Consider the following 14320-nt stretch of genomic DNA (forward strand, 5'->3'; position numbering starts at 1 on the left):
AACACATCCCCCTTTCGCATGGTCAGTGTCTGACCATCATCAACAACCAACCCACGAGTCTTCCCTATGGACTAACCACCTATCCTGGACGTTCCCCGCCTCATGTTAGCTGACTTTCCTTAGGACATGTTGTCTCTGTGAACGGGCCATGCTGCTGGGGAAGCAGAGACTTCCCGTCCCAGGACTCAGTCCTTCATCTAGCATCTATAACGTCTCAGTAAACCCTTTTATTTCAGAGATCTCAGTCTCTAGAACTTTTGATTTATCAGCATGAAGATAGGTGTAAAGACAAGCGCTTACGTTTAACTTGTTTCTTCAAGGAGTCTGTGTAAAAGGGAATTTTCTGTTAGTTGTAATAACTTGAAATTAAGTGTTTTGGGATGAAAGGACAGCAGAGAGAATCTAGTCAATAGTTATATAATGTCTGTGTTTACAGATAGTAACTATGCTCATTGGGGTGAGGATTTAATAATGTGTGTAATTGCTGAATCACTATACTGTATACTTGAAACCAACATAATGCAGAATATCAACTATACTTCAACAAAAATAACGAAATTGTTTTGAAGTAGGGTGGGAACAATTTAACCATGTAAGCTACAACTTAAAATTCAGTAATTCTGAGCTAATCTCCTTAGACGATTTTAGAGACTGTATATTTGGTATTCTTGGCTCTTAGTATATACTTGAAAACTTTTCATTCACTGCAAAGAGCTCTGACTTTTAATTATGGCATAAAAATAAATCTCATCGATATTTTCAACCTATTTTCAAGAGTCCTTTTTGTTAACCTGGTGGCAGGTTTTCCACTGTGGCACCCCATGGCCTAAGGATGTGGAATGGAGATAGAACTCATTTTCAGAGTTTTCTTGATGTTCCCTAGTTTTATCTTTGGTCCACATGCCTTGAAGTGGTATTTCTGGCTTTGGATGATAAGCGCAAATTCTATCTGAGAATTTTACAGAAGCAAACATGGAGCAAGAGTTCAGGGAGCTGTCAGACGTTACGACACACCCTGTCATTTCTTAGAACTACATTCCAAAGAAACTGTAGCTCTCCAAGCTCCTTACATATACTCACTATAGGTACCTCTAAACTTATACAGTTGCTCTGAGATTTTTCTGCCCTACTTATACACTTAATAATAGTCTGTTTCTGCATATAGCTTTTCATCTAGCTACGAGGTACAATTTTTAATGTAATTGCTCTCTCAAAAGGTTAGATAATTACAGAATCAGCAGTAGAAATAGCTAATTCAAAGGTACTTCCTAGAGATGTCTTCATATATAGTCTAAACTGGGGTGAGTTGGAAACAATTAATTATCAACAAGAAATCAGCTCAGTTGCACAAAAGAAGATTCATAAAATTAGCAGAAACCAAACGTATTGTTCTCTGATCAGTTCTTTTCCCTTCCTCAAGGAAGGTCAGCTTTCAATGACTCTTGATAATCTGGGGATTATTCATTCAAGAGAAAATTGACTAAGAAAGTGAATAGGCAATACATAAAAATACAACTGACCAGTGAACATAAGAAAAACATTCAACCTCATTTGTAATCAAAGAAATGAAATTCTAAAAAATCTGTTAACCTAACAGGTTAAAAAAATTAAATAGAATAAGAATCTCCAGTGTTAGAGGCTGCAGGGAAATAAGCAGACTCTTGGTGGGGGTAAGCTGGTATTATCTGCCCCAGGGCACATGGCATCAGGTATAAACATACACACACCTTTTGACTAAGCAAGTCTGCTTTTAGTACATTTATGTACAGAGATATATGTATAAAAGTGCTGATCAAGCTTTGGGGTTTATAATAGGAAAAACAACTGGAAACAATGTTTGTCTGTAGGGGGCCAGTTAAATAAAGGAGTACTCTTCAGTTATTGAAAGTAATGAAGCACTTCTATTTTTATATTTACTGTTAAGTAAAAAATTAGATCACAAAACAGTGCCATTTAAAAAATTGTGTGTGTGTGTGTGTATATATATAAAACCTGTAATATACATTTGTGTATATTACAGTATATCCTTTTGTGTGTATATATTAGAATATATCCTTTTCATATTTTTTCATTGTTGGAGAGGGTAATGGTAACTGACCACCTTTGTATTTGGGGGAAAAAGTTACACAAACCAAGTGAAGAGAAGTCAGTAGTGGCAGTAGAGGGGTAGTGGTGTCTATTCTTCTGAACATGACACCTTATCCATTGCTTAATGCCAAGAGTTTTCTACAACCTAAGTATATGGCTTTGCTTGACGGCTTCATCTAAAAACTTAAATTGTGTAAATTGTGGACAGAAAAAAATCAAGGAATTTTTGCTTACAGGAACTTGCAGGAATTGTTAACTGTGGTTATACTTTCCAGCCAGCAGTGTGATGTATTTAATAAATGAAAAAGTACTGTCACTGTGCTAAGTCAGCATCTGAATTTCTTTACAAAGAAATTGAACAAAGGTACCCAAGTATACCACCTGTATTGACATCTCTAAACTAGGCAGAGTATTAGACTAGAAAGAGAAAACTACTTCTAAAATAATGGGTTCATTGTTACTGTTACAGTTAGTTCTATTTTTAAACTTACAATCAAATAAGTTTGATGTAGTTGCCAAATTTTTTAAATTTTAACTATGTCTCTCCCACATTTGCTGATTTGCCAAGGGATGTAACTTACACAGCAAATTAAAGGCAATGTGTGATTTGAATTTAGTATGAGGAACAGCTCCCAAAGTGGGGAAGAAAATGAATTACCAGCTTTTTCTACACCCATATTAGCAGTCGAGTATACCTGTTCCATTGTCCACACTGCTTCCTCTCCGAGCAAAGGGAGCACTCACAACAACACCAGTTATGACAGGGGTCACTGACGTCAATTTTTTTTTATTAAGGTATCATTGATACACAATCTTATGCTCAGGTTTCACATGAACAACACCGTAGTTACTACATTCCCCCTACTGACGATAATTTTTGATGTGTCAAACAGAGCAAGAGTCGCATGTTCCGGGTACAGTTTGGTGGAGCATCAAAGGAAGAGGCGCTGGAACACTGCCGCAGCTGCGTGCAGCACCTGGCCCAGTACATCCCCGTCCAGGTGCCCGACGCAATCAGCCAGGAACTCAGGCCGAGTACTGGCCCACTGAGGGCAGGTGGGAGCCCAGGGGAGGGCTGCACACAGAGCGCCCCACTGCCGTGTGCAGTAAGTATACGAGCTTGTGGTCGGGCAAGAACCCTGCCTAGGTAATGCTCTGTGGGGGCCGAATCACAGCGCAACTTTGAGTCTGTCAGGTTTGTAGGTTCAAAGGTTTCTAATGTCAAGTGACTTATTTAAATTGAAGGTTGATCCTCATTGTAGCCACCTATAGTCCTAGAAGTTAGATTAGCTGAGAGTGCCACCTGTGTTCTGGGTGTCGCTGTAGAACAGTGGTTCTCAAAGTCTTGTCCACAGGCCCTTCCCTGAAACTTTTCAAGGATCCACAAATGCAACATTATTTTTGTAATAAGACATTATTTGCCTTTTGTACTGTGTTGATATTTGTGTTAATGGGACAAAAGCATTGTGAACAAAGCTGTTATCATCCAAGGACGAATCAAGGCAGGGGCATGAAACTGCCATATTCCTCGCCAGTCACTCACAGTGAGAACAAACAGTACGGCCTGCGTGCTGAACCCGCACGATGGCTGTCTCGCAGGTAAGAACCCGCGTGACCAGGTTGAGAGCGGAACCAGCCTCTCTCCATGGAACACGGGTGTTGCTTCAAAGAACAACAGACAAACTGTGGTCATTCAGAGTTGGGTATTGGGTGGACATTTTCTCAGATGAATGAAATGAGCCTGTCATATCAGGAAAACAACTGATGGTATTTATGAACAATTATGAAATAAGGTTTTCAAGCGAAAATTAGAATCTTGGAAAACTTGTATCTGCCACTTGAGTCTCACATCTTCCTAAGACTTTTCTGACAGTGCTACTAATGGAAATGATTTTGTTTTATAATTACATGACAAAATGTTTCAGCATTTGGACAATCTGTATAGCCCAGTGACCCAGTATTTCCAAATGCCCAATGGGTGATGCTACAAAATTCTGCATGCATAGAAAGTCCATTCCACAGTCCATTCTGTGTGAAGCAGGTTTTCTTCATATACTTCAACCAAGGCAACATGTGTCAGCAAATTTAATGCAGAAGTAGACGGAGTCTGGCTGTCTTCCACTAAGCTAGACATTCAAGAGATTTGCAAAACTCACTACATTTTTGTTTTAGGAAATAGTTATTTCACACGAAGATGTTTTTAATATTAACATGTGGGTTTTTAAATTAAAAGATTCTTAATTTCCAAAATATAGATATCAGGTAGACCTAACTCAAACAAAAGCTGTCTGAGGGTCTTGGTAATTGAGTATAAAGGGATCTTGTGATCAAAAGTTTGAGACTCACTGTTAGAGAATTTCTCCCAGAAGTATGTATTCTGGCACTGCTGTGGCGTAGCCGCAAAGGCCGCTGAACTAGCATAAGCACCTGCCTCTGCTCCTGAGATGGAAATGACCGTTTCAAGCTGGCCTTCTCTTTTCCACTTTGAGAACTGATTTTTCAAACCTGACTTTCTATCACTTCATCCTATTAGTTCCCCTTAAACTTGCTGAACTAAAACAATTCATTTTTTCTTTTTTTTTATCACCAAGTTTCTTGTCATTCATAATTTATCTAGGATGAACATAAATTTACATTATTTATCATAAACTTTTTCTTTAAACATAGCGCTGTATGATTTTCTCTTCCATGTGTTGAGTTTGCCAAATCAGATTTTGTATTTCAGAATTCTCTCCCTTCCTTTGTTTCCATATGAGGATGTCTAGGAGCTAAAGCTGCACTTCTTACAAACCCTCGATCTAGTTTCAAATATTTAGCTTCATCAGCTTCTGCTATTTTAAGAATCCCCTCCCTACAAACAGGATGTAGTGGTTTATTTGAAGGTGCTTTATCACTTGTGATCCTTTGCCCCTTCGAGATTTCCTTGTTTTGTAGGTTTCATTGACCAGTTATTAGACTCAGATTATGGTATTCAGTGCATGGGGTGCAAGAGGAACCAAATAAAGTCCCATAATTTGAGAACTAGGTCTGCAATGCCTTATAAAGGTATTGAAGGCACATGAGGGTAGAACCTAATCAGGCTACACAATTATCTAAATATAAAAAATAAAATGAAGTTGTAATAGATGGTAACAAATGCAGACTGAGGACTGTGGGCTACAGCAGATGAGCGCCCTGGCTTTCTGATTCTAAAGGCTGGTCCCAAAACCTAGGTAGAAATATACCCAACATGGCTAGAAAACTTTCAAGTCTTTTCTCGATTCTGTATTCAGGCACTCCTCCGATCTGTAATTTGGTGTTCTGAGTAGACAGCAAGGTATTGTGCAGAGACCACAGGATTTGGAATTTAGGTTTGAATCCTGGCCCTTTTAGTAGCTGCATGACCTTGCACCAGATCACTGAACTTCACCTGTAAAATGGGGAGGCTGAAATGCTGTATATAAAGCACCTAGTATGATGCCTGACAAGTACCTAAACAACATTATCCATTGTTACTATTATTGCTAGTACTGTTACCCTTTCATTCCCTTGCCAATGAACAGATTAGCATCCTGGTCAGTTAGCAAGGCTCAGACCCAAGTCCACAGGGCCATGGTAAAGTAAGATGGAGTATCTGCAGCGACAGAGTAGACAAGATAAAGCCACAGGGTTAATTCCCCAGAGTGCAGAGTGGCTCAGAACATTCTAGTGTTCCTGATGACAAAACATTCCCAAGTTTGCTCTTAGCTGCTGCTGTTCACATCTGGTGTCGTGCTTCTTTTCTCAGAGTCCATGTTCAGAGGTGCTACGGCCAAGTTCTAGTCTTGCTGCTCTCCTGTATTCAAGTGTGTCCTTTTCCCAATACTTATGTATTGTTTGTCTAAAATAGTTGTTCTCTTCTTTGCAAATACAGATAATTCCATGTGCTTCTATTTCAAGTTCTTGAGTCACTTCCTGGCTCATATTTTGTTTTTACTTTTCCTCAAGCCTTGTAATTTTGCTAACTGTGGCCTAACCATTTAACCAGGTGTTTCTCAACCTGAGGGCTTCTAAGGCAACCCAGCCCACTGCAGAGAGGGTAGCAGCAGGGGAGGAAAGAGGATGGCTCTTCCTAGCTGAACTGTCCTTTATTAGTAAAGTCCAAAAGTGGAAACAGCCAGGGATTCCAGTCACCACGTGCAGGCCCCAGGCCCTTGCGTTGCTGCGCAGTTGCGTGGAGGACCATCCTCTCCTGGAGCCACCCGCTAGCCTCCGTTGCGTCTGTCACACCTGGCTGTTGTTCACCGTGCTCGAGCATGACTTTTGGTCGATGTCTCTCTCAGCTGAAGAGCATGGTATGAGCCGGACTGATACATATCCTCGTAAAGCGTCAGACAGCAGAGATGGAAGAGGCACTAGGCACTAGAGTCTCTATTTTTACAGGTGAGGAAGCTAATCCGAGAATCGGGGCTTCCCTACGGACTCCCGATCTTCTGAGTTCCTTCCCTTCTTGCTCATTTTGATGTCTGCATTCTTGACCAGTTTTCTCTTTGTTCTTCCTTCCCTGTCTGTTCCCCACCCCCCGTTTTTGATGCTTGCAGAGCTCCTTTTCTAATACCTACTGACTAGCAGCAGCCAGCTTCCACATGGGACAGGACACAAAGTCCGGCTGCCTCTGACGGCCGGCAGTCACACTGTGTTGCTGACAGACGAGGCACCTTCCAGGAAGGGCCTCGGTTTCTCCTGTGAAGGAGAGGTCTGGGGTGAGCACACCTCCCTGGAGACTCGCACTGCAAGAGCCATCGCAGCCGTAAACACAGCCAGCCCCGCAGCCATGCGGCTAGCAAGTGGGGCCAGGGGCTGGCAGGCAGCTCTAGGAAATTCCGCTTTTGGGGAGAAGCAGCCTCAGAGCCTTTTACGCCTCCGGGCCTCCTCCTCCAGTGGTCACTGTCCTCATGTTACAGATTTCTCTGCAGTAGCATGAAATCTGCAGCACTCCTGTAGTTCATGCTTAGCACCCCTCACCCATCCAGTTCATCCCTCCACTAGGGGTGAACAATTCATTTCCTCCCGGGTTGCATTCTAGTCACCGTTTTACTTGTCAGGTGCTCACAGGGCTGCAGGCTCCTGAAGGCTGCACCTCTCCCTGCTCTTTGTGGCTCCTTTCCCTTTTCCAGCCCTGTACCTAGTAGATAGTAAGCACAGGCACATAGGAATGAAGACACCTAGGAATTCTAGCAGAACTTATTCCTGCAGAATGTCTAAAATGGAATTAAAAAGGTTTTAGTAACATATGGTTACTTTGCAATGATGGGCTTTTTTCCTACTTTGCTTTTCTGCAACGAACACATTTTTCTTGAGTAATAATTTTTAGATGGTCACAAATGATGATTACCAGGTGTCCATGTCCACTGCCCTCCAGTACCACCGCATGGTCCTGGCCCCTGGGCTGGCCCCTGAAGACAGTACCCAGACACAAAGGAACACCCGGTACTGGGCAGGACCTCAGATTGAAACTGTTCCCATACCTTTGCTGTGGTTAAATCCAGTAAAAGCCCAGCTTGAACCAGGACAGACGACACCGGCAGTGATTTTACCATCCTCACTGATACTTTCTTTGAACATGAACACACGTGTTGCCAGTTCTTTAATGGCCTGTGGTGGTTATGACTACGTTCAGCTTGTCTCCTAATCACCGGGTTGTTCCATTGCAGCTGCGCCAGCACCCCGAGCAGCAGCAGTGCTCACCGGCCGGCACGGCCGCCTCGGGAGGAAGGACCTCAGTGACCTGCTTAGCTCAGGTGGGGCCTGTTTCCATGTTGTTTTTTTGTCATGAAAAACAGTGATCCTGAAGAAGCTGTGTCGCTCTTGTCCACTCCCTTGTTCTCGAATAGTAACCTGAAGTTCTGTAGAATATGGGGACGACAGAAGCAGGCCAGGTTCACCCACCCGCTGTAAGGTTAGGCACGACGGCACACACTGCGGAGCTGTTCTCTCAGAGTGAAAGGAAGGGTGGTCTGTGGTGTGAGCCCTTACAAGGGTGAGATAAAGAATTTAAACACCATGTTCCCGAAAAGACAAATAAAAGGTAGAATTTAAATTTAATTTTGGAAATGAAATTTGGAAACTATACCAAGACAAACATCAGTGTGAATTTGGAGTCAGGATCCGTGATGGTTTCTGTAGGGACAACTGTTCAGTGCCAAGATCTCAGCCAAGGACGCGTGGAATCCCGGGAGGACTCGGCCCTGCGACCGCGGACTCGCTTTCCTGAATCCCCTCCTCCCTTGCAGTTTGCTCTTATCAAAGAATTCCTGTAAAACCTAATCATTCAAACTCACGTCTGTTCCGCTGGAGCTCCTTGAGGCCTGTCTCCTCCCAGGGTATTCCCAGCCACACTTGACAACAGGCTCTCAGGCCCACAGCTTATGCTTTGCACTAAATTCTGTGTGGAATTCATCAACATTCAAGGATAAACTTTTTTAGTGTATCTACTAAACTGTGTAACAGTGGTACATCTGGCTTACCACTTACTCAGAGTAAGTGGCAGAGGATAGAAAACGAGATGTAAGAAGACTAAGAATTCGTGTCTATTTCTTTTAATAATTCAGAGATTACGACGAGGTGTAAAAAGCCTTTCTGTCCCTCTTTGTCCAGCAGCAGGGTAGGCCTCAGTGCCGGTGTGTAGCCTCTTCTCTGCGTTGGGGTTAGAGGTTAATTGAATCCAAGTGACTGAGGACAGTAGTGCCACAAAAACTCATGGAGCAGGGCCGGGTGTGACGTCCTCATTCAGGAAGTATCACTTGCTGTATAGAAGGCGTACCTTAGCCCAGTTCACAGAATATAGAAGAACCACGTATAAACAAGAAAAAGCACCAGGCTGGGAGCTGAGATATGTTAGTTATTTGCTCTAACCTTCTGGGTAAGTCATTCTATGGATAAGTTGGTAAAACTTTTTGTAAAGCAATTTAGCAATATAGAGCAAATTTAATGTAATATCTTATTACCTATAATTTCATTTCAGCTACACAAACATACATGTAAGGATGTTCTTCAGTGTTGTTTATAGTAACAATGTAAATGTTCACTAACAGGACACTGAGTGGTTCAAGTGTGGTATAACTATAACAAGATGAAAATGCAGTCACTAGAAGTGATGTGTATCCCTATCTATTGACATGGAAAGACAGTACATTTTCTTAAAAGACTACAAAGCAGCATGTATGATTTTATTTTATATAAACACATATATACAAAGTAAGTTTGGAAGAAATACAGGAACAGTGGCTCTCACCAGAGAACAGGGCTCCATGTTACTTTCATTTTCTTCCCACTTTTAGGTAGAGTCTGAGAAACCATTCGAATTTAGAAAAGTGAATTTCTGCCATACGTGGTTCTTGGAGAAGTGTCACTTGTATATGTACACATCAAACTGCCAGCCACAGAAAGAATACAAACCCACCTACCTAACAGAATGAATGTGAGGAGCATGGTGACCACAGCAGAGCTGTAGCCCATCGTTGTCACATGGGACTCTGGATCCAGTGTCCCTGTAGCTTCCAAACTGCCAGGCACAGTCACACTTACTTGAACACTCATAATATTTAAACATTGGCAACTTACTCAACTGGCTTTGAACCACTACAGGTTATCAAAGAAGACACAAAGGAGGCAAATAAGCATGTCAAAAATGCTCAGTATTATATGACTTCATTTATATGACATCCTGGAAGAGATAAAACTATAAGGTATGGAGATCTAGATCAGTGCTTGCTAGGGGCTGACAGCAAAAGTAGGTAGCATGAGGAGATTTTCTAGGGGGTGAGGGAAATGTTCTGTCTTGTGGTGATGGTTGCATGCCTGTCTGTCACACCTCATTCACAGGATCAGAAAAAGAATGGGTGAGCTGACTGTGTCCTTGGACAGTCAGTGTGTGACCTCTATTACATTCAGAGCCCAGGTTCCACATGGGGAACGGCTTCCACCCATTCCTCCCCCTGTGAGGTGGGAAGATAGTGGAGTTCCTTCGCGGGTAGGCTTCTGAACAGTCCACAAGATCTTATCAGCACAACAACCTTCATTAAAGCAGTGTCTTAACACTGCAAAACACATCATTAGTACACTTGAAATACCTAAGGCTACAAGTTATCTCACTTCCGATGTATATTTAGAAACATGCAAGGGACCCTGTAAGGCAGCTAATACTAATTTTTGGTGTTTTCTCAAACTGTCCTCAAGGCAGAGTTTCGTGTGTCCTATTCAGTCTGTTGCTTTTGCCTCTAGTCTCTCCTGGCATCAAAGGAGCTGCCCCTTGTCTATGAACAATCTGTGTGGAATGCAGAAGAAATAGGCCCCTTTCTACGTTTGTGCCTCATGGATCAAAGTTTCCCAGCATTTGTGGAAGATGTGGAAAAGAACCTAAAAAAGCTGGCAGGGTTGAGAAATTAACCCTGTATGTACATATCCCACTGGGGAACTTGAATGCACTGAAAAAATGCTTCCTCCGAAGATCAGTGAAGATACAAGAATAAAGAGTATTATTCTAAACACCTTTTATCAATGTTTTATTTTTAAAAACAGGTGACTCCACTTTTTTATACATCATTGCACTTCAACAAATACACAAAACACAAGTACATGCATCTACAGTTACATAACGCATTGAGATCCCTACTGGATGAGAAAATCTACACTCAACCGTTAAATTGACGTGAAAAAATACAGTGTCAACCCCAAAGGATAACTAGTTGCATAGAATACCATGCTGTAACACCTCAAGGTCTCTGAAAACAAATTATAAAAATTTGCCTTAATTGAATGTACAATAAGGTTCAACCCATCAGTGCAAAAGGATTTAAGAATTTACATGACTTAAAAGAAAAAGTAATCACTTAAAAAGCAATCACACATATATACTACAATTCATTACATCCATTCAGTGGACTGTTCATCTTCTTATCAAAGTCGTAGGTTGAGCCCTTAAAATTACAGATTTCAGTTTGTATCACTCATCTTTATGTACCAGAACTGCGCGATTTCCTCATCTTAACAACATACAGTAAGGAATGAGTATCAGCAGCTTAAAAATGAAACAAGCATTTATTTTATTTTGGATTTCTCCCACCCCAAAAAATATAAATATATATATATATATTTATATACTGTATATATCTGTAGGTTTTGCTGTACTTTACAAAAAGGTATCACTAGATGGCAGCAGTGCATTTTAGAGCTTGCCAATTTAACAGCTGCATTAAGTAAAAAATGGTGCATGCATGAAGGGATCCTCAAAGGACCTTTCCACTTCTATTTAAATATTTTAATAAAGGAGGGGGGAGGGTGGGAAGCAACATTCACAGCACATCAAGCCCAAAATAGTTTACACCTTCTACACCGAAACGTGGTTGAAAATGTACCTGGCCAGAGGACCCTTACAGGAGACGCTAAGTAAGGCATGCTCAGACAGCCAGTGGTGCCGCTCGCGTGGAAGGGGAGAGAACCGAAGAGGCTCAAGCAGAGAGTTTAGCAGGCCATGTTGCCACCAGTTTCAGGGCCCTAAAATATCTGCAAAGACAGAATATTTAGAAATTAAAATAGGAATATGCAGTGTCATGTAAAACACCAAGTGCCACATAAAGCCAAGCTTTTGTTTCAGACAGCACGCTCGGGTGGGGCGTCGAATCTGGATCTCCATGTGCCAAACCGGAAGGCACTCTGGCCCTGCTGGGCCAGCTCCCACTCATGCTCACACCGTCCTCAGAAGCAAAGTGCAACTAACTGGCCTCTGGGAATAATCGACCTAAGAGGGTGACAACATAATTTTCCCTCTTTTTAACAATGTAAGTAAATGGTGAAACATACATATTCTGAAATGGCGCATGTAAATATGTGCAACAGTGCAGCTGAAACATGTTCCTCCAGCTGCTATACTAGACAGAGAACCCGGACAGCTGCTCCAAAATGAACTGAAAGCCCTTGCAATATAATACCAGCTACTGAAGATTTTGTAACAAGGTCAACAGAGGCACATTCGTTTGAAGATAACTTTAAAATTTCTAAAGGCCATACTTACGTTATAAGCAGTGCTTAATTTGTGTTTCTCTGGCGCAAGTTTTTATCTTTGTGGTTGTTGGTAGAGTTGGTTTTCCTTTGGAGGAAAAATTGCATAGTAAAGGTTCAAGTTAGTAGCACCTTGAGAGAGTGTAACACATGCAAATATAGGGATTTTTCCACTTACAGTGTTGCTCAGGGAGCAAGTAATTTTACTGCGCAATATTAGTGTCTAAACATATTCCTTAAGCATCTACATACCTCCAACTAATATATCCTTTTGATTCCCAAGACAGATGAGATACAGATAACTTCCCCTTTGATTGATAAACTATAGTAACTATAAAGGTGAGAACTGTGCTTTTTTCTCTACTGAACACCACTGTCTCTTCTCAAATGGTAAAAGATATGCAATTATATACAAATTGGGCACCTCTGCCTGCCACTCACTCCACAGTCCCCAATTCTATAGGAGATTCTGCTCATCTTGGACTGATTCCAAATTTTGTAGTTCCATCTCTCTTCTCTCTTGGATACACACAACTGTTTAATGGAGCCAGATAGTTTATCCAAGCTATAGATGAGCTTGAAATTAACTTTGACAAAACCTGAAGTCTCAGATATACTGGCCATTTTCCTCACATTATCAATTTAATAAGCATATGGGATGTGGAAAATTTTTAAACAATTTTTTTGCATGGTATTCCACTTTATATTCCTACTAAAAACAAAACTATGCGGCCTGTCTTGGGAACCAAATGGCCATCAGTCAGTTTCTTATCAAACTTAAGACGTATACGCTGTGTTCCACAGTCTTCCCGTACAATCTTAGCTACTCCATTTGATCAAACTGTAAATATAAAATAACTCTATCAGAAACTACTGAATCAATGTCCGGTAAAGTACTTACATTGGCCCAGCTGGTTCATCGTCTACACAGGTGTTCAGTTTTTTAATCCATGGAGAGACAGAAGAAGAAAGGAGAAAATCGTGAGACTCTGAGTAAGGATTAACAGAACAGCAGAAGGCAAGTGGCAAACACGGCTAATCACAGCATTTATTCAAGGCCATTCCATCTGGAGGTGCAAAACACTCATGGAGTTATTATTTCTAGATTAATATTTTTAATGGCAGGTATGTTGTTTCAATGGTTTTAGTTAACACTTGGATGCTTGTCATGAAAAACTGCAACTGTAGCGGACAGATAGGCTGCAATATTGTTATACTCATCTTGTCCCCAAGTTCCAGTGGTTCACTCTTACGTAGATGAGAACACAAACCAACATTTCAGTTGTAAAATCCTGCTGTTTGTTTTCTTGTGGTGAATGCATGCACAGTTGTGGCTCAATCCGGCAATGCAGACGGATGTGTACATTCTATACATTTAGCCACACATCCTCACTTCCCCAAAGGACACTGTTCTTGCTGTTTTGTAATCTTTAGGAGTCTTTGGTCTGAAGAATGAGATTGAGGAAGAGGAAGCCACAACAGTTCAGCCTAACACTGGGTCGGCCGGGCTGGGCTCTGCCAGCAACAAGCATCTGCACCCCAGAGGATGGTCTGTGACACAGCAGGGAAAGCGGAATAGTGGTGACATCCCTCTAGAAGAGACTTAGAAAGACAGGCTCACTCTTATGCCCTGGCCAAAACCAGAACCCAAACCCAGATGAGCCATGAGATATCTTTTCTTTTTTAATCAAAACCTTACATAGATTATCTGCGTTTAGAAGCCTTCTTTAATGATTCTGATTGGTAAGGTTTTTTTTTCCTGTCTCAACTAAGGGCAACTTGGTCCCCTTTAAGCAGGGATATACATACAAAGAATTTTTTTTAAAGGCCCACAAAGGAGAAGAAACAAGTGCTCTTAGTTTGTTTTTATTTTACAGAAGTTGGGTGGACTGAATGATTCAGGATGGTTGGATTTCTCCAAAGGCTTCTAGAAAAACTCTCAGCAGGATTCCACAAGGGGGCTTGGTGCACATGAAGCAGTTATGGAGGTTACAGCCTCAGTGTACGCGTCTGCAGGAGCACATGTCAGGAGTAATGTCTGTCAAAGGGAGACATTGCCCCACCTGTTCCTTGGAGGCAACGGAGAGGCGAAGCTACCGCCAGCACACACAGTGACTGGAGCAAAAAAAGGTTTCAAACAAACAAACAAAACAAAAAAAACTATCCACGAACCAACAACTTCATCAGCCAAAACAATAGGTTAGTGACACCAGTG

The 14320-nt window shown here is 41.6% G+C and overlaps 2 protein-coding genes across 4 annotated transcripts in view; one reads left to right on the top strand and one right to left on the bottom strand.

Annotated features, from left to right (window-relative positions):
• Positions 1-10744, top strand: part of REC114 (REC114 meiotic recombination protein) — an 84690-nt gene extending 73946 nt beyond the window's left edge. For 2 of the 3 annotated variants that reach the window (XM_036907773.2, XM_036907774.2), the window contains 3 exons: positions 2982-3194; positions 7761-7847; positions 10330-10744. In XM_036907773.2, coding sequence (XP_036763668.2) covers positions 2982-3194; positions 7761-7847; positions 10330-10494 — 465 coding nt within the window. In that variant the 3' untranslated portion in view covers positions 10495-10744. The remainder of the gene's footprint in view (positions 1-2981; positions 3195-7760; positions 7848-10329) is intronic. The other variant, XM_057488962.1, reaches the window with a different exon arrangement.
• The window catches only part of NPTN (neuroplastin), a 77045-nt gene continuing 73318 nt past the window's right edge, over positions 10594-14320 (bottom strand). The window contains exons 7-9 of the mRNA XM_036907770.2: positions 13007-13028; positions 12119-12193; positions 10594-11610 (exon numbers count right to left, since the gene is read on the bottom strand). Of these exons, the coding sequence (XP_036763665.1) occupies positions 12133-12193; positions 13007-13028 (83 nt within the window). The 3' untranslated portion in view covers positions 10594-11610; positions 12119-12132. The remainder of the gene's footprint in view (positions 11611-12118; positions 12194-13006; positions 13029-14320) is intronic.

The sequence above is a fragment of the Manis pentadactyla genome, chromosome 11, assembly GCF_030020395.1.
Source record: "Manis pentadactyla isolate mManPen7 chromosome 11, mManPen7.hap1, whole genome shotgun sequence".
Classification (NCBI taxonomy): domain Eukaryota; kingdom Metazoa; phylum Chordata; class Mammalia; order Pholidota; family Manidae; genus Manis; species Manis pentadactyla.